Source organism: Oryza brachyantha, chromosome 5 (assembly GCF_000231095.2).
Source record: "Oryza brachyantha chromosome 5, ObraRS2, whole genome shotgun sequence".
NCBI classification, from domain to species: domain Eukaryota; kingdom Viridiplantae; phylum Streptophyta; class Magnoliopsida; order Poales; family Poaceae; genus Oryza; species Oryza brachyantha.
The window spans coordinates 16,446,607-16,466,269 of NC_023167.2; the positions used below are offsets into that span (position 1 = coordinate 16,446,607).

At 42.6% G+C, this 19,663-nt stretch overlaps 3 protein-coding genes across 5 annotated transcripts; 2 read left to right on the top strand and 1 right to left on the bottom strand.

Annotated features, from left to right (window-relative positions):
* Nucleotides 1–1,634: 1,634 nt before the first annotated feature.
* LOC102715116 lies at nt 1,635–5,623 on the top strand. 3 transcript variants are annotated; one of them, XM_040524412.1, is made up of 5 exons: nt 1,635–1,712; nt 2,455–2,766; nt 2,872–4,045; nt 4,177–4,323; nt 4,798–5,623. In XM_040524412.1, exons 2-5 carry the CDS (start codon nt 2,716–2,718, stop codon nt 5,415–5,417), a joined length of 1,992 nt encoding a protein of 663 aa, XP_040380346.1. In that variant the 5' UTR covers nt 1,635–1,712; nt 2,455–2,715; the 3' UTR covers nt 5,418–5,623. The 3 variants fall into 3 exon arrangements, with proteins under 3 accessions (XP_040380346.1, XP_040380345.1, XP_040380347.1); XM_040524411.1 differs by having other exon boundaries at nt 1,691–2,121; XM_040524413.1 differs by having other exon boundaries at nt 1,691–1,827.
* Nucleotides 5,624–6,898: 1,275 nt separating this feature from the next.
* LOC102715393 (universal stress protein PHOS32) lies at nt 6,899–9,615 on the top strand. Its single transcript, XM_006655397.3, has 2 exons — nt 6,899–7,775; nt 9,135–9,615. The coding sequence occupies exons 1-2, from the start codon at nt 6,980–6,982 to the stop codon at nt 9,140–9,142; spliced, it is 804 nt and encodes a 267-aa protein (XP_006655460.2). The 5' UTR covers nt 6,899–6,979; the 3' UTR covers nt 9,143–9,615.
* A 2,483-nt stretch (nt 9,616–12,098) lies between these two features.
* Nucleotides 12,099–13,629, bottom strand: LOC107304271. Its single transcript, XM_015837521.2, has 3 exons — nt 12,886–13,629; nt 12,637–12,762; nt 12,099–12,531 (listed from the first exon to the last, which is right to left on the bottom strand). Exons 1-3 carry the CDS (start codon nt 13,615–13,617, stop codon nt 12,328–12,330), a joined length of 1,062 nt encoding a protein of 353 aa, XP_015693007.2. The 5' UTR covers nt 13,618–13,629; the 3' UTR covers nt 12,099–12,327.
* Between the last annotated feature and the right edge of the window lie 6,034 nt (nt 13,630–19,663).

Below are 19,663 nucleotides of genomic sequence, written 5' to 3' on the forward strand. Positions count from 1 at the left end.
GATACAGTAGGACTGTAGGAGACATATCTTTTGTGTGGATCATTTATAATCAGCCTATTACGGATGAGTTCGCTCTAATTGTGTAAGGAGGAACTGGATTCACTTTGGACAGATACACCTAGGATATATACCAATTTATTCATGGAGTTTCTTAAACCAAAAGGTAAATTCACTTCGAACATGTTCTACCATTACAAAAGAAGCTAATGTAAGGATGCATCGTCCCTCTGGCTTATTTTCAGTTTTTCTCTTGACTTTTACACGCATATTTATTAAACTGCTTAATGGTACTTATATTTATATATATATATATATATCATCTCATATTAATAAAATAGTTTTTTTTACTATATAATAGTTAATTTTATTGTTTATGCAATTAAATAGTTAAAAATTAGATAATCTTTCATCTTTCATTGACAAAAGAACCCAAGTATTATTAGTTCATCATCAACAACTGCATCTATATGTAGATGCACGGGCATGTCTTTATTAGTTAGAAATATTTTCTCAATATAACTCATGTATGTGGTTTGTGACGAAAATATTAAAATTTATTACTCCAAATATTCAATTAATTATTACATAATAATTTCAAAACCAATAGTTTATAATAATCTACTAGTAATGGTTTAAATCATTACTACATCTTAAAGGTGTTTAGCTTAAGAACATAAAGACAACTTCAAAGAGAGAGCCTAGTACATGCTCTTAGGACATGTACAACGGAGGCGTCTCCTCATCAGTAGACAGCAGCAGCTCATGCACTAAGAAAAAATAAATGACTTCACATCTGTTGTATAGCTTGTAGAAAATAAATTTTTAATATTTTATTTATATTTTCTTTTAACTACACAAAAACATTAAATAACTTATAGACAATAAAATAGACTCTGGGTTGTATGACCTATCTTTTTAACTGTCTATATGTTAGATTCGAGATGTTTAGAGACAACCCTTACACTGGCTTAGATGATAAATACTCCAACCCGTAATTAAAAAAATATTTTTATTACTACGTTTTCATTTATTTTCCCCTGATGCAGCAAAGTTTCATTTAGTATAGACTAAAAATCGTTGGTGAGCCGGTTAACCCCGTAGTAGCAATTACCGTACCGACCTTTTCGTTTCTGATTATTGTCAAAATTTAAATTTTTAACTTTAAATTTAGAGTTGATTTTGAGGATTTTCATTGAAGTTTATATTCGAGCGTTGATTTAGATCGCTAAGAATATATAAAAAATGCTTTATTCATAATTTATTTTTTATTTATAATTATGTCCACAATCACCTCTATATTTACCTCCCATAATAATATTTCTAATCATCTTATTCCTTTCAATACTATTAAATTAAATATTCCCACAAGCATGGTCAGAACAAGCTTCTTATTTTCCTAAAACAAGCTTTATTAGGGGATGATTTATCACTGGACCCATATATAATATACTTATGATGACCATATGTTATAAACATCAGTAATCTATTTTGACTACTCGTAAAAGGCAAAAACTTAAATTTTCCTAAGGTTTACTTGAGCCCTAGAATTCCCGGAGCTAATATTGTCGCGTCGCTTCAAACCTCCCCTCCCTAAAAAAAGGCGCCCCCCGCCAGCCGCCGCGCCCTTCTTCCCCGCAGCAAAAGTAGTTCTTTCTTCGCGGAGAAGCGGGAGGATCCCCGGCCGGTGGTTCCGATCTGGAGCGGGACGGCAGGTTCGACCTCGCCGCCTCCTCCCACCCACCCTCGCTCGCTCGGTTGATTGATCTGACGCATGGCGGCTGCCCCCGGCTCCTTTTGGGTGGAGGATTTTGCGGCGTGGTTAGATGGGTGGGTGGTCGATGAGGCTGCGGCGCATGCATTCGGTGGTGGGATTTGGCTTTAGCTCCGCGCGGGCTTTGGTTTTTAGTATGATGGGTTGTTGATTTGATGAAACTGTGTGCGTGAAAGGATCGTCTTCAAGCGGATACAGTTATTTTTTTCTTCTCTGTTTGTGTGGAAGGTTCTGCGATCTCTTCGTAGGTTGCGGTAAATCTGGCGGTGTCAGGTTGGAATTGGGTGGGCTGGTTTGCATTAATCTTCCTGTGCTTGATGTTGAACTGGTTCACCTTACGATACTGAAGGGTATGTGTGGGCATACTCTGTTTCGTGTTTCTACCGCATAACAAACCCGATACATTTTTCGTTTGAATCCTATATGATCTTAGTTAAACAGCACTCAATTTGTAGTGTAGTGATTTTTTTTTTGCAATTTGAATCATATATAATTGTATTCTCTCTTTTTTTCTCCTTCCAGTTTCTTTTGTTAGGGCTATCACAGGACGTCTGGACACTATATTCTGTTCCTTTTCATTTGTCTGCCTATCTGAAAATCAATCAACTGCATAGTTTATGCAGCATATAGCACTGTCTTGATCTGCTACTGGTGACATAGTTTTTTTTCTCAATATTTTGCAGTGCTGGTTGTTATATAGCATCGTTGTGTTGGATCTGTCAGGTCTGACAGATAAAATTTTTCGTCCACTCTGGCTGCTACACAAGAGTTACTGGTGTGCACCTCTAGGCTGGCTGTTCGATTCTCCTGTAGACGAAGTCCATGTTGCATTTGCTACTGTCTGCTGGGTTTCTCCTTTGATTACGGTTAAATAACTCTGGCTGATCAGAACGAAGTATACAGTACAGTAGCCGGTATCTTGCTACTTATCACTAAATTTGAAAATGTTTCGGTTTTCTTGCTTCTCTAATCCGTCCCGTCATCGCCGATCGAAGGTACATATATATCTGCTATTTTTTTCTGTTGTTCTACATCTTATGCTGTTAACCAGCACTTCCATTTTGCTGCATAGCTAAAAGTTGAATATTTTTTCTTCTCAGAAGCTGGTTACTTGTTCAGTTGATGATACACGGGCTTATCCAAATTCGACTCAGAAGGTAGATGGAAAAATTTCTAGTAATTCTAACGTCGAGCAGTATACGAGCCCTGCTTCCGAGGATTGCTGGAGGTCAGAAGACTTCAGCTTTTGCACCGACAAAGAGTCAGGTAAGATTAAGAAAAGTCAATCTCTCGGAGACATCCTTGACCCTCATCAACATGAGTGTCAGTCCTTCCTTGGAAATTCTGAGCTTCTCATCGAAAAGCAATGTGATTTTGAGGATATTGTGTCAACTTGTTGTCTTGTCAACTCTGGAGTGCAGTCATCTTTGCCTCAACCTTTGTTGAGCAGATCACAGTCTGCAAACCTAGACGTGCACATTCCCACCGTCACTGAAGATAGCATTGATTCTGCACAAGGTAGGCTACTACGTTCTAGATCATGTGGGAACTTCAGTTCACTGGATCTAGCATCCTACACTGAAGAAGCCAGAGTTTCACCAAGTTACTGCAAAGATGCCTCAGAAGACCGTGTTCAACCCAATGCACAATCCCAGTGTCATTGTATATATGAAGAGATTCCTTGTGAAAGCCAGATTCAAGACTCTGGATGCAACAATTGTTCAGCCGATGAAATTTCACTGTGCTGTGTGGAATCAGGAAATGATTGCCATCATTCAGATTTTACATCAACTGCAGTAGTGACATTGCCAAGGAACAGAAGCTCTTTTGAAGATTCCACTAATGGTGACCGATCACATAATGCATTCAATAGTGAAGATATATTCCAAAAAATCGATGAAAAAGAAATTGCTACTACAGTGAAGAATTGTGAACCTGAATCATTTTACCAGGATTGTGATATATCACAAAAAGAATTCAATATTAGAAGAATTGAGAACTGGATCAGTCAAATTCCTGTTTCAAATGACATGGTTCCAAATGGACAGGCAGAATGTTCAAGTTCTGCGCATTTAATGAATTCCAATCAAGCTGGTACTGTCCGAAAGCTCAATGCTAAATCTCCTCTTGGCATGGAAACTGCTTACAGCTACATTTCAATGCTGAAACCATCGTCTTCCACAGCACAATTGTCTAATCTTGGCTTGGTTGCAATACCAATTCTTAGTGTGTTCAATGATTTGCGGCTGCTGAACTTGGCAGGAAACTCAATTAGTATGTTTCTATCTAGAAATGTGGTTCGTTTTTTACCAAGTTCCTATCACTCAATTGTTTTTCTCTTTGGTCCCCTGTGTTTTTAACTAGTTGAATTTTAACCTAAACCAGGTTGCTTGTTCTTCTTTCAGTAAGAATAACTTCAGGAGCACTTCCAAAAGGACTCCGTATGTTGAATTTGTCAAGAAATAACATCTCAGCTATTGAAGGCCTAAAAGAGTTGACACTACTTCGTGTTCTGGACTTGAGTTACAACCGAATAATTAAAATTGGCCACGGTAATAATATTCTTACACAAGTTTTCAGTTTAAATAATATTCTTACCGTGTAAGAATTAATATTCTTACACGGTAATAACATGGATTTATCCGTTGTTTAGTGTATATGATTTTTATATATGTCTAGATGCATTAGCATTTATATGATTCTAGGTAAAGTTAGAAAATCTTTTATACTGTGAAAGGGAGAGATCAGTATTCTAGTTTTACATTTTTTGTCATCTGGCATATGATGGTGATTAGACATCATACTTTTAGTTAGATTTCATACTACCATTCTTTCATACCCTCTCTTCTTGGGAGATGTTAGTTGCATCTAGAGCAACAGTGCTTCCCCTGATATTCAGAATTCACTTCTTGGGAGATGTTAGTTGCATCTAGAGCAACAGTGCTTCACTTGATATTCAGAATTCAGAGATACAGATGCACAAGAAAAGGTGACCGAAATTTGTTTCTCCCTTCTTTCGTGTTCAGGCTTGTCGTCCTGCCCTTTTCTGAAGGAGTTGTACATCGGCGGCAACAGCATCAGCGAGGTGGAAGGCCTGCACCGCCTCAAGCTGAAGGTGCTCGACCTGCACTCCAACAAGCTCGCGTCCTCGAAATGCCTCGACCAGCTCGCCAACTGCGGCACCCTGCAGTCGATCACCCTGGACGGCAACCCCGCGGAGAAGAACATCGGCGACGAGCCGCTCAAGAGGCACGTGCTGGGCCTCCTGCCGCGCCTCGTCTTCTACAACAAGCAGGCCGTGAGGACCTCGCGGTGGTCCTCCAAGACCAAGCCCCAGGGCGGCGGCCGCCACGGCCGGGCCGTCGACCATGGCGGCGGCGGCCGGAGCAAGAGGCTCGACATGAAGCTTCCCCGTCGGTCGGCGTGCGTCTCGGTCGCAGTGAAGTCGTCAGGGTGTCACCGGGCAGGAGCAGCAGCTGCTCATGGCCATGGCTCGGCAAGGCTGTCGAAGCTGAGCAGAAATGTAACTCCATTGGCGGCAGCCATTCGTGTGGCTGATCATCCTTCGGGAGAAGAGAGGCGGCTTGCCGGCACGGAAAATTCTAGTCAGATTTGTCGGATACGAAGCGCGGATGATTTATGCTAATTTTTTTTCCCCTGATCCACCACAAAAAGATGTTTGAATTTGTGAGTTAGCACGTTTGTTTTCTATTTTGATTTTGTTTTCCATTCGTTAGCATGAATAAAGTATGAAGTATCCATTGTTGAGGCATGGGTTCGGTGAAACGAAAGAACTGGGTGCATGTTTTTTGTAATGCTTATACTTGTAATAAAATTTAGATTTTAAAATTCGAATATATAGTTAATTTTAGGATTTTTTTATTATAGGTTATTTTTCGGTCTGAAGTATATAAAAAATTATTTATAAATTATTTTTTATTTTCTTGTTTTTCTAGAAAAGCAACACGACAAAGGCCAAGTAAATTATAGTGGAACTTTGCATCTTCAGAACATCTCGATGTAATCTCTGTTGATATAAACAAAGACAACTAAACAAACCTGTTGTATTTATCTTTATAATATTTAATACATTATTTTTATATTTTGTATTTGCTGCATGCAACCAATATATGATTTTTTTCCTTGTAAAAATGTTCCATGCAGCTTGGAATGAAGAGAACGCATCTAGGTTTTTTTTAAGTTAATAACGTCCAAGTTAATACTAAGTATGATGATTAATCTAACGTGGATGTATATAGATGATAATTATCTCATTGTTGTACATGTCACGAGTGTTGTAGGGAATATATACTATTTTAAATGTTTATAGCGATGGCAGTGAATGTATCACCTCATTATTTTCTGAATTTTTTATAATTTAGCCTTTGTTTTTTAATATTATTAGAATAATCTAGATTTTGTTCAAACAAGCGGTACTAACATAGTTAATAAAAAATCTACAATATTTTGTAATATATTTTCATGACAAGGCACGAGTATCTTCCTAGCGCTCTAAAATTCTATCAGACCTTCACCGAAAAAACGCTTCAATCCGACCTAAAATTGAAAAAGAAAATTCGAATACTGAAACGAAAAGTTTTCCTAAAAACACCACATCGAATTTTAGACACCTAAATAAAATATTAAATATTGATGAAAATAAAAACTAATTGCATAATTATGAAAGAAATCATGAAATAAATCTTTTGAGCCTAATTAGTATATGATTAGCCATAAGTGCCACAGTAACCAATATGTTCTAACGACAGATTAATTAAGCTCAAAAGATTCGTCTCACGGTTTCTAGTTGAGCTATGAAATTTGTTTTTTATTCATGTCGAAAATCCCCTCCAATATCCAGCTAAACGTCCAACGTAACAAACGGGAAACGCGAACGGAGGAGGGACACCAACAAATTGCACAAATCAAACCAAGAAACCGCAGTAAAAGTGACAAAAAGCGCAGGCAGTACGTGTCCTCCCGGCACCACCACCCACTACTAACAACACTCTAGTGAAGGAGGAGAAGATTAGAAAGAAAGAAACACACTCCCGTGTCCATCGTCGGAAGCCAAAAGCCCTCCACCTCGTCCTCGCATCGCCCCCCCCCCCCCCCCCCCCCCCCCCGCCCCCCCCCCCCTTCCCCAGATCGAGCGCTCGCCCCGCCCCGCGAGTCGAGTCGAATCGAATTCGGAAGCCCCAGGCGGCGATGGCGACCCACCACCCGGCGTCCCCGGTGGCCGGCGGCGACAAGTCGCCGTCGACGCCGCCGCCGCCGCTGCGCCTGGCGGGGGGAGGGGCGACGGGGATCCAGCCCAACTCGCCGCGGTTCTTCTTCTCCTCCCTGGCGGCGGCCTCCGCGTCCGCCTCCTCCCCGCACCGCCGCATCGCCATCGCCGTCGACCTCTCCGACGAGTCCGCCTTCGCCGTCAAGTGGGCCGTGCAGAACTATCTCCGCCCCGGGGACGCCGTCGTGCTCCTCCACGTCCGCCCCACCTCCGTGCTCTACGGCGCCGACTGGGGGTCCATCCCCGTCTCCGTCGACGACGACGACGCCGCCGACGCCGACGCCCACCAGGCCAACGCCGCCGCCCCGCGCGACGAGCCCGAGGAGGCCAAGAAGAAGCGAGAGGAGGACTTCGACGCCTTCACCTCCACCAAGGCGCAGGACCTGGCGCAGCCGCTCGTCGCCGCGCAGATCCCCTTCAAGATCCACATAGTCAAGGACCACGACATGAAGGAGCGCCTCTGCCTCGAGGCCGAGCGCCTCGGCCTGTCCGCCATGATCATGGGCAGCCGCGGCTTCGGTGCCTCGCGCAGGGGAAACAAGGGGAGGCTCGGGAGTGTTAGTGATTACTGCGTGCACCACTGCGTCTGCCCTGTGGTGGTCGTGCGCTACCCTGATGATGGCGCGGCAGCTGGTAGTGGAGAGGCAGTGGGCGATGAGCTCCGCACGGTGCCTGAGGATGAGCCCGTCTATCATGAAGCTCCCGAGGGGCAGAAAGGTCTGGCTATGTTCTTGCTTCGATCTTGATCTTACTGTTTTCGTTCAGTGACTGACTGAATTGCCATGAATTTAGTAACGAAATGGTTGGGTATTAACAACGGTATGCGAAGTTATGTCGTACCGTGCTGTGCCATTCTTTATTTAGTCAGTTTTAGAGGTAATGCTATGTTCTTTACTCATATATGACATTTCTATGTGAGCAAAGTGGACGAGAAGGTCTGCTTGCGATGTAGGACAGAGCATTTAATTATTTCACTAGGGAATTTCATGCCTTAACTTCTATGTTCAAGGGCACAAGATTTATGTTTATGAGTAGTTGAGTACAGTGATAATAAAGGATTGCTTGATTGCTGCAAGTAATAACTAAATTAGAAATGGAATGATGTAAGTCAAGAAATTTTTGCTTGCTAATCATAAAAGTTGAAAGTCATACAGTTTAATTGTAGACAAGCACATTACTAGTACCCATTATGTCTGTAAATTGTTATCCCTTAAGAAACCATGCCAGAAAATGATTTTCTCGGAGCATGTATAAGAAAAGGAACCAGGTCTTGCTTCAGTTACCTTTCTTTAAATTGTTTTGGGTAAGTTGGCTTATTTTACTTAGTATAAATTAACATTTAAGATGTTCGCATGTTTCTGTCTATTCACGGTTAAGTACAATATACCTAACACGCATGGTGGAAAGCCAGCCAGGTATTTTTCATGCTGGTCTGCCAGCCTAAATCAGCAATTGCTATATTTGTGCTAAAACATGACTGCAAGTCTTGTCTTAGATTTATGTTTGGTATATATGCAAAAGGATTGTGCCTTATATTGAGGAAAATAAAAACTACAGTACATCACACAGCTAGCTTTTTACTAGTAGCTTTTTTATGATGTGATTCATTTCTCTTTTTTTTCCTGTCATGTTGGTTGTGATTTCTGAATTTACAAGGTTTTACCACCACTGTTTCCTGGAAACCAAAAAAAATTACAGTATTATGACTTGCAGTCTTATACTGACTCCGTCAGCTGCTGTCTTCCAGAAGTTTAATTTTGATGCTCAATAGAGCCAGATAGATTTTGGTTGCTTTTGCAGTAAGCATTGATGAGAAAATAAGTCCTACACACACTCATATGCACCTATAGTGATCGTCTTCTTTTTGGGCTAAATCTTGTAGCTGAACAAACTTTCTTTGCTGTCATATTCTACATAAATATCATGCTGCGGTCTGCATTTTTAGTTGTTATGGCATCATTAGAATGCGAACTGCTCTGTAACATTGAGATCTTGTTCTCTCTCATTCTCTGTTATATTCCTATGATGCTATCAAAGTTGTCCCCCGTATGATCTGAAATTTCGTTTTTGCTGCAGAAAATTGAGGTGAAAAGAGACATACAGATCACAAGGAGAGCGTGCTTGCTGATGCCGATCCCTGTGTAACTGAGTGGCTGCTTCTGTGTTCTGCTCCGTGTTGCATTTCTAGCTTGTATCAGACTTGTAGATCTTGCTGCCTTTTGCTTCCTGAGAGACATTACCCATGTTGTCCAGATGAGAATAATCTATTTCTGCAGAATTGTAGCTTTTGTTTGGCCGTTTCATCTATGCTCCGTGGGACATGATTCCCGGCCGTGCCAATGGCATTTCTTGGCCTATATGGCCTTGCCTGTATTCTGTTCTAGCCCTGTTGTGATCGGTGGAACTCTTGGGTGGATGTTCGGTCATGTTTTGTGGTTTGAGGCAATGAGGCATCGTTGAGATGCAAAACGTTTGGCGCCACAGGGCAGACGAACTGATGTTTGGATTTCTTGCTGGGGTATGAACTGAAGATCTTACAATGTTTTCCTGTGTCTCTCTTTTCGTCTCTCGGAATACGACCCTCTACTCGGTGCCTATACTCTCTGGCTTATATACTGCAAGAATACATCATTGTGTGCATTGCAGCCGGTTGACATGCTGTATGTCACCGGTCACTCCAATTAACTGCACTAGACTGACCTCAAGCCATTTGCCGATGCGAATAGGTGGTTGTTTGGATCTGATATTTTTTTTAAGTCTCTTGTCATTGTCATATCGGATGTTTGTTTGATATTAATTAGGAGTATTAAATATAGACTTATAACAAAACTAATTGTATAAATAAATACTATTTTATTAGATAAATTTTTAAAGCCTAATTAATCCATAATTAGCAAATGTTTACTGTAGCATCATATTCGCTAATCATGGACTAATTAGGCTTAATAGATTCATCTCGTGAAATAGTCCAGACTATGAGGTGTGTTTTATTAATAATATATATTTAATACTTCTAATTAGTGTCTAAACATTCGATGTGAATGAGAAAAAAAAAAGCAGGAGGGATCAAAACACCCTGCTATCCCTTATCAAAACGGGAGGTGTTACACCGAACCGTCTGTATTTACTACCCTTCGGCCTTGACCAGTCATTTGCACGCCTCACTAAAGCAGAACAAGGTTAAGGTGAACCAATTTCTTCGGGCAAAATGAGATAAACTACAAGCGCATGATCAGTTATGTTTTTGCAAAAAGAAAATAAATAAAGACAAGTTACTTTAAAACTACAAATAAGATTATTTTCCAAGTTTAAAATAATTGATATGTAAGTAATCATGCGCTAAGTACTTACCTCTTTACGTAAACGAATTGGTACAACTTTTTTGACCCAAAACAACTCACCCTAACCGGACGAATGAGGTCACGCTTTGCCTACTCTGGTGTCAAGACTTAGGGTTCGCATACAGGGATGGATATGGGACGGCCTTCGGGTAATCCATGACTGTTTTTAATATAACTGATGAACCAAGTTTTAATTTTAATGTCAATTACCTGCGGACCAACTTGTGCCCATCCTTATCTGCAAGGCATTATTCTTTTGACTTCTTTGTGCCCCCGTTCGCCATCCTACGTGAAGACCACATGTTAACTTTCTAGCACCCACGAGAAGGCTTACCTGGGGCCTTATAGTCTCACCACGCACCTACCTTTGGGCATTCACACGTGAGGCCATGGAAGGTTGTCGGAACAACCCCTAACTTCCCAAGTGGCTTTCCTCGGATGCTCCGAGGTGACGGTTAGGGGCCATGTGGTGGTTTCAACCGGAGGGAGTATTTGACACTCAAAATCAAATTTGACTTTCATAATTTTATCAAATCATATCCTAAACGTTAAATATTTATGGTTTATTGGATCCATACAATTCTAAATGCAACATATTAGAAAAACATTACTACTATGTTACCTATTTGCAGACATGTCATTGCAATTTCATGGTCATGCGATATACGCCACTACTTGCCCCTTCAATATATTTTCTAAATAATTTTGAACCAATTTTCCTATGTCTTCTTCCTCCATCCCCTCCTTTATCTCCCTTTCATCTTTGGCGATGAGCGGCATGCCATGGAGTTGTTCTCACTAGCAAGGCCATGGACCTAGCGACACAACCTCACTTGCTTGCTTGGCTTTGTCGTTGTTGAAGATGGACTCAAGGATGATCTACTCCAACTTCAGCCTCCCCCATTACCTCATATACGTGTTGTGGCCGCTGTTCATGACTAGATCTAGCTCCATTGATAGAGAGAATGAATAGGAGAGGGATGATGGAAGAAGACACGGGCAATTTGGTCTAAATATTTTAGAAAAATGCATTGAAGGCAAGTAGTAACCATGAGATTATTATGGCATCTTTGTAATTTTCCCAAGTTATAATGGGGTGACTCCAGATAGTTAAATAATAGTGGTGTTTTTTTAGGACAATCATGTAATGACATGGATCCAGTTAACCTAATAATTATTACCCGGAAGAGTATATATTTAATCTTCTGAGTTATTACATGTGTCCCAAAATAGGAAAAAGTCTACGATGACTCCCCCGCACAGCAAGGGTACCAGTGAAAGCAATGACCAGAAGAGGTGAGACTAACAGAAACAAAAGTAACTACTCCCTCTATTTCACAATATAAGACTTTTTAACTTTAGCTATATTCATATGTATGCTATATGAATCTAGACATAAATATAAATTATATATATTCATCAATTGATGAATTTAGACAAGGCTAGAAAGTCTTACAATATTAAACGAAGGTAGTAATAGTAAGAAGGTTGGAGGGAGGGATATTTCACTGATAATTGGGTTCCTATAGTTTTTTAATTTTTTTTAAATGTAATGTCATATAACCAATTGGGCAAAAGTAGCATCAAAACCCCTCAAAGGAGGTAATGTCAAAAAGTCTTATAATATAGAACATAGCTAATAGTCAAAAATGGGTGATTAGAAAACAACTTGACATAGCATAAAACAAATTAGCATGACATTGTTTTCAGATAATTAAGGTTGACCAAAATTACTTGTACAATAGAGTGATAACAACTCTTGACAGAAATGGAAATTAACCGAGGTTGATTGAAACATGGATCGAGAGGCAGCATAATGTTTCCCATAGATCGATCTTGGCACCGAAAAATTAAGCATCTCCCCATTTGATCGAACAAGAGAAGAAGCTAATTAAACCCTAAGGGTGATCGACGAACTGGCCGGATCTCTAAAGCCTCAGTGACAGGTCCAATGGCGCGCCGCAGCCACCACCGGCCGACGAGGGGAGTGGCGTCAGGCCCGCCGCCGCGGCGAACTCCGACTCGTCGGGGTGGTTGGTGCTCGCCGGGAAGAACTCGATCTCCCTCACCTCCTTCTCCGCCGCCTCGTCGCTCTTCCTCTCCCGACCCAAGAACAACACCTGACCCTTCTCCTGCGTTCATTTCAGAGAAAAAAAAATAGGAGCTTGTTGTGACTTGTGAGTTTGTACGTACGCGACGTCGTGTGCATGCACTGTGTTTGCCGGCTTGTTCTGTACCTTGCGAGCGGTGGCCATGGCGGCGGCGAGATCGTAGATGGAGTAGTCCTGCGCAGTGGCGGCGGCGGCGGGGCAAGGGACGGCAGCGCCGCGTGCTCCTCTCTCTGCCAGCGCCCTCACCATTGTCTGGAGTCAAGAAATGCACGCGCGCGCGCACGAAGGAGGAAGAGGAGAGGAGATTAAATTTTGTAATGGCATTGCGATTTGCGAGATGTGATTTTGGAAGGTTCGAGAAGGCTGGTGGGTTACCTTGGAGCAGAGGTCGCAGCGGTGACCGGTGGGGAGGCAGGAGGAGGAGGAGGAGGACGCCGGACGCCAGATGGTGTTGCTTTGGCTTGAAGGGTGCTCTGGCGCCAGCGACAGCAGCTGGGGCTGGTGGCCGGCGCCGGCGAGTCCCCCCATGCAGCCCCAACGATCCCTCATGAACTGCTGCTCCGGAGGCACCGCGTTCTGGCCGCCGGCCGAGGGCGAGTGGACGTAGCAGAAGGGAGCCGGAGGCGGCGGAGCGGGAGGAGCCGGGCGGACCAGCAGCGGCGCGTGGTGGCGCCCGCAGGCGTCGGCGTCGAAGGCGGAGACCTGCAGGTGGTGGTGTACGACGGTGTGGCCATGGACGTTGGCGGCGGCGGCGGCGGCGTCCCCCATGGCGGCCACTGCCACGGCAGCGTTGAGGTCGCGCAGCGGGTCCCCGCCGCAGCGGAGGCGCTCGAGCTCCGCCACACCGAGACCGCGCTGCGGCGTCTTCTTGCTCCCTCCCCCCTGCTGCTGCTGCTGCTGCTGCTGCTTCGCCGGAGCGGAAGCCTGCCGGCGGAGCCTCGGCCTCGCCACGGCCGCCGACGCGAGCTCCGGTGAGAGCTTCGCTGCCCCCGTCGCCGCTGCCTCCTCCGAGGCGCCGAGGCCCCCGATGTTCTGGCCGGAGGCGGCGGCGGCGGAAGCCGAGGAGGAGGACTGCGTGGCCCAGAGGAAGAAGGGCGTGGTCGCCATGGCGAAAGAAGCCAAGAGCGCTGGTGTACTGCCCGGAACGCTGTCTCCTCCTCCTCCTCCTCCTGGTGGTGCCGCTTTTATAGCCTCCGAGGACGAAGCGGACAGCGCATCTCGCCGCTGACTGACAAGTGGGCCCCATTTTCCCCATCCATGAGCCTGGCCATTTGTGTCGTTTACCACTGCACCGTGTTGAATCACAGCCGTCTATTTTGAATTGTTTTCGAGGATTCAAATTCAGAACAGTAAGATCCGACTGAAATTTGATCGAAATTTGGCAAAAAAAAGAAGACGACATGCCGCTGGGATCTACCGTTTGGAGTTAAGAATAACCAAATTTCGCACTAAATCAGTTTTAATCTTTACTCTAAGAAATCATCAAGTAGTGGTGATAATTATGTATCATGTCAAAAACTACTGACACTGTAGCTGATTCCAGAGCAGTGCTGCAATACTCCCACTATCTTTTGACCTGAAGCGAGCAGGTGACGCTGCACAGTGTGTGCATCATGTGTAGATCACGAGAAAGCAGCAGGAGGCTCAACACACACATCAATTCTTGATGATCCGATGAGACATCATGAAATGGCACAGAATCACAGATGCGTTCGATCTCACTTTGATGTGATGGATTGCGTTTGCATCATTGTATGAAGCTGCGTTTGTAGATTATGTGATGGCATTACTGATACTGGTAGATTTCAGCTCTAATTTTTATTTTATTTTCTTTCTTTTGCAGAAGAGCATTGATATTTTTTTGTTCAGAAAATAAATGAGAAATGGAAGAGACTTAATGATTCTGGACTGTCAGAGAGAGTAGAGCAACAGTTCATTGAAGAGAGGAGGATCTGTTTCAGTGAGTGCTCGATGCTTTGTTCCTACAAGGAGCCATGCACAGACTGTACTCCATGGTCTGCACATTTGGATCCTACCTTACAGAGAATGATTGGCTCTACCAACATTGAAGTGTAGCCCTACTTGCATCTGTGTGTGTGAGAGAGAGAGAGAGAGAGATGCCATTGCTCACACAACCTTGCAGCAGCAGGCCTCTTTTCTTCAGTACAAAGATGCCTCCAAAAGACTTGCTTTTTTGTGTGGGGGACAGACAACACGCAAGATATGCCTCGTCTTCTTCATTCCAACACTGAAGATTCAGGCTGCACAATGCCTATACACACACCAGTTCGATCTCCTTTCGCTGAGTTTTCTCCGTTTCTTGTTCAACAGCATCCTATATAATTCACGCATTTCAAAGGCATTTCAGCCTTTTCAAGCACCGAAAACTATTCCAATCTCAAACGCAGCTCCAAGAAAAGAAGAAGGAAAAAAAGGCTGCACTGCACATGAACAGAACATACACTCGACTGAAGCCTGCATTTGTCGCAGCTAGCAAAAGCAGATCGGGCAGGCATGCAGGAGGGGGAGCAGCCACCAGCAGAGGCACCAGAGATAGAGATGGTTAAAAGCACTGGGCGCCATTGGTGAGAACTGCCACTGCCACTGGCACTTGCACTGCTTTGCATGATCCACTGCCACAGATTTGCCAGCCACTCCCCTGCCGCCATCACAGTTGCAGCAGCTGCTTGCAACCTCCCTGGAGGACCACACGCAGGCGCTAGCTAGCTAGCACAAAGTACGCAGAATCTGGAAGGCTAAGCCGATGCATTTGATCACAAAATAGGCCTATGGAAAGAAGGGATTAGTGCAAGAATCAATCACGAGAGGGACGACGGAAAACACTGCAGACGCAGGTGGAGGTGCAGGAGAGCAGGATGCGGGGAGGAGATCGGTGTGGGATACGATCGGGTGTCGATCTGAGCTGGGATTCGCGGCGGGCGTCCGGTCCATGGCGCGCTGCAGCTAGCTAGCGCATTGATGATCAGTACGCGGGCGCGGCCATGGAGATGCTCTTGGTCTCTTGGCGTCGTCGTCGTCGTCGTCTCTGTTGTGAAGGGGAGAGAAGAAGAAAAAAAACGCAGGTGCAGGAGTAGCGTGGTGTGTGGTTTGCTTTAGCTTGGTCCCCTGCCTGCTGCTGCTAGGGAGGATGGGAGTACGTGCTGCAAGCCTGCGAGAGATTGCAAGAGAGGTTGCTTTTTTTCTTGTCGCCGCAGTGATCGAAAGGCGTCGTTGATGGCTGCCATACGTTTCTGGATCGGTTCATCCTGAAGCTATTTGGCTTTTCAAATAGCATATTCACAAAATAAAAATATTTTTTTAATTATATATATATATGTTTTTAATGATCTAAAAATAGATATTGAAAAATAAATAACGATGAAAACAACTCAAAATTAACTTTAAATTCAAGGTTAAAAATTTAAATGTATGCATAAAACGTCAGCTACGGTTAGTGCTTAAACTTAGCAGCCTAGCACGCCACAAGACAAATAAAACGTCAGCTACGGTTAGTGCTTGATCATCAGATTGAAGCTTCAAGTAATTATGATCATGATTTGCACGTATGTACTATTGCCAAGTGGAGCTGCTGCCTAATTAACCTCCTGATTAGATGAATTGGATTCATTATTAGTTTGGTCTCTTGCTGGTAGAATTCTTCGTAGGGAAAAATCAATATCATTTAATTACAATCGCTGTTGGGCTGGGCCGCGCTATGGGTCGTGCTCCCTAGCGCCGGTCATGGGCCGCACACCCGTGTGCCTTGGCCTGCCACACGCCTTGCTAGGCCACCGCAACCGAGGTGGGCCGCGCGCGCTGTCATGGGCCTCGGCCACAAGCACTGCTGGTCGCCGCACGTCAACAGACCAAATCGGCCCAAAATTTAGACAATGGGCCGACGTACCAAGAAATATCCGTAATTTTTAAATAGTAAAGATAAAGATAAAGATATGTTTTTAACGATAAAAAAGTAGATGTTGAAAAATAAATAACGATGAAAAAATCCAAAATCATATTTAAATTCAAGGTTAAAAATTTAAATGTATGCATAGAACTTTTTGTATAGGAAATTTATAGGAACATAATTAACATATAAAGTATCTAACAAAGGAATATCTACACTGAAAATATCATCATGAAAAATATATTATATAAAGATTATACACTAAAATTTTTTATATATAAAAAATCTGTATACAGAAAGTTTGTATACAGGACTGTCGGAGAGACTGTGTTGACGTGGGCCGGTGAGCGCGGCGGCGTTCTCCCATCGGGGCTTTTCAGCCCTGTTCGCAATCCAATTCCTCGCGATCATGGGCCGAACCCAACGCGCGCGTGATGCCCGCCCGAACGAGACAGATGTGCGCATGCCGCGGCCGGTGTTGCTGCTGGCGCCACGGCGGGATAAGATGGATGAGGCGCGCGCGCGCGGTGCGTGAAACGAAACGTCGTGCTTGGTGCCCGCTTCTCCCGTGTACCACACGCTCGCTATCATCGTATGCCTATACTCCATATCAACGTCGGTCGTTCGATCGATCGGTCATTATTCGTGACGCCGCTGCGACAGATCTGATGAGATCCCTGGGTGGGGTCCGTCGCAAGAGAGCGCCGATGCCGTACGTGACAACCAGGGACGAAGCTAGAGCGATATAGAGGAGGGTGTCATGGGTATCTAAATTTAGATCGGAGGAATAAATATATGGTGAAAATTTATAAGCTTTAGTTACAAATTTTTCTGAAGGGGGTTCCTGGAACCCCTTGGTATATACAGCTTCACCAGTGGTGACAACGACGCGCGTGATCGTGAGTATGTTCACTTATTATTAGTACGATTATGCTTAATTCTAATATTTTTGTCATAGTTTATTTAATGCTTGAACACACCTATGAAAATTCTATTGATGGTTTATTTTTTTATTTATAAATATATTGTTTTACTTATTTCAAACTAAAAGATAAAACTAAAAGATAGACCTCTCTCTATCTCATAAAAAAATACGTGATATATTTTAGTACAATAAATCTCGATATGATATTCATTTTTTATGTGCCGGATGGAGTACAGCACTACACAGCTCAAATGCTGTCGATAGATTGTGTGGCTCATGCATGCCTAAAGACGATCGATCGTGACGGTATACAGAACAAAAGGAATAACACGGCTACAGTAAGGCCGTACGGAATTTGTAATAGTCGTCCGTGCCATCGACTCGAGTCGACTGCGATGGACGAATACGAGAGTCTACCGCTGCATGCTCGAGCTCACGGTAGCCACCAGATGCGAGTGCTAACGATGTGCTGGAAGTTGCTACGAAGTTTCCTTCCTCCTCCTGTCTCTCGTAGGTACTGTTTAGTTGTTAAATTTTTTTTTATAAAAACATCACATCGAACGTTTAACAGGACGTCGAAGGGGTTTTTGGACACGAATGAAAAAACGAATTTCACGACTAGCTTAGAAACCGCGAGACGAATCTTTTAAGCCTAATTAATCCATCATTAGCACATGTTAGTTACTATAGCACTTATGGCTAATTAGACTCAAAAGATTCGTCTCAAGATTTCTTCCATAACTGTGCAATTAGTTTTTTGGTTTATCTATGTTTAATGCTTTATTTAGGTGTCCAAAAATTCGATACGATGTTTTTGGAAAAAAAATTGAGAACTAAACAATTGTTAACAGGAATTTCCTGTTATTGCTTTAATTTGGCCAATGTGATTGGTTTTTATTTCTGCAGCCCAAATTATTTGGAACAATTAGAGTAACATATTTATCTTTTCGCTTCTGCTTATGTTTTAAAAGTCAAATTTTAAGTTTTCAATTTTAGATTTAGAGTTAATTTTGATGATCTAATCGCAGTTTATTTTTCAACATTGGCTTTATATGCTAATAACATGTATATAAACCTCCTACTTATAAATTATTTTTTATTTACAAATATAATGTTTTGATATTGTTCGCATGTATTCGCAGGGTGCATCTATATGTCATATAGGTAGGGCAGATGGAGCTGCTGCACTTTGACTCGACATGGGAAGAAATGCGTGGGTCGGCTGGATTTTTTTTTTTATGCAGCTGAGGAGCTTGCGTACAATGACAGAATGACTTGATCATATCCATGCATGCAGCAACAGTAGGGGAGATGCAGCGACGGAACTTGATCTCTTGTTCACCATCCATCGCTAAATGTTTGATGCCGTTAACTTTTTAATACGTGTTTGACTATTTATTTTATTAAAAAAATTTACATAATTATTAATTATTTTTATATCATTTTATTTATTTTTAAATATACTTTTATGCATATATATATTACTTTTCATATTTTACAAAATAATTTAAATAAAATGAACGGTTAAACATATATCAAAAAGTCAACGACGTCAAATATTTATAGACGGAGGTAGTATCATGTATTGAGCGGATACTCACCGCTAATACCCTTAAATCCAATTCATAGACCGGACACATTCACAAAAGTACCTCCAACACGCACGATACTCGCAAGTTTTTCGTGGATGAGTCGGCACAATTCCGGTATCGATCCCTGGCTGCCGCCGACGTTTACAAGTTTGTTTGCTTAACCTCCGGGCACGCATTGATTACCCATCGATGTAGTGAGAGCATCATTAGTTTATGTGTCATCTTCACCTGCATGTGTATATTAATTCTTCAGGTAAAATCGCTTTCCCTGGGGATCTCATGTAATAACTCAGTCAGTGGTACAAGATCTTCTCAACTTCGGCCACGAGTTATTACATGATTACGTGTTAGACTTAGATACAGTGACACTGATTACACAGCTTGTTATACATCTATTTTGTAAGAGCAATTTTAATACAAGAATTTTTTTTTTACTTTTGCTTATCCTTATAAGGCAAAATTTACATTTTAGACCTTAAATGTGAAGTTGATTGAGGGATCTTTTATCATAGTTTATTTTAGCACATATTTTTAGATCATTAAGAATATGTATATAAAAATTTTCTTCATAAATTATTTTTCATTTACAAATATACCGTTTAGCAATGACTCCCTATGCCATAAAGAAACAAATACTCAACATCACTTTAACAAAAAAAATTATATTAATTCATATTAAAATTTAAAGTTCGTTACGTCCTAGGTGTTGTGTATAAACCACGTTTCATGTAT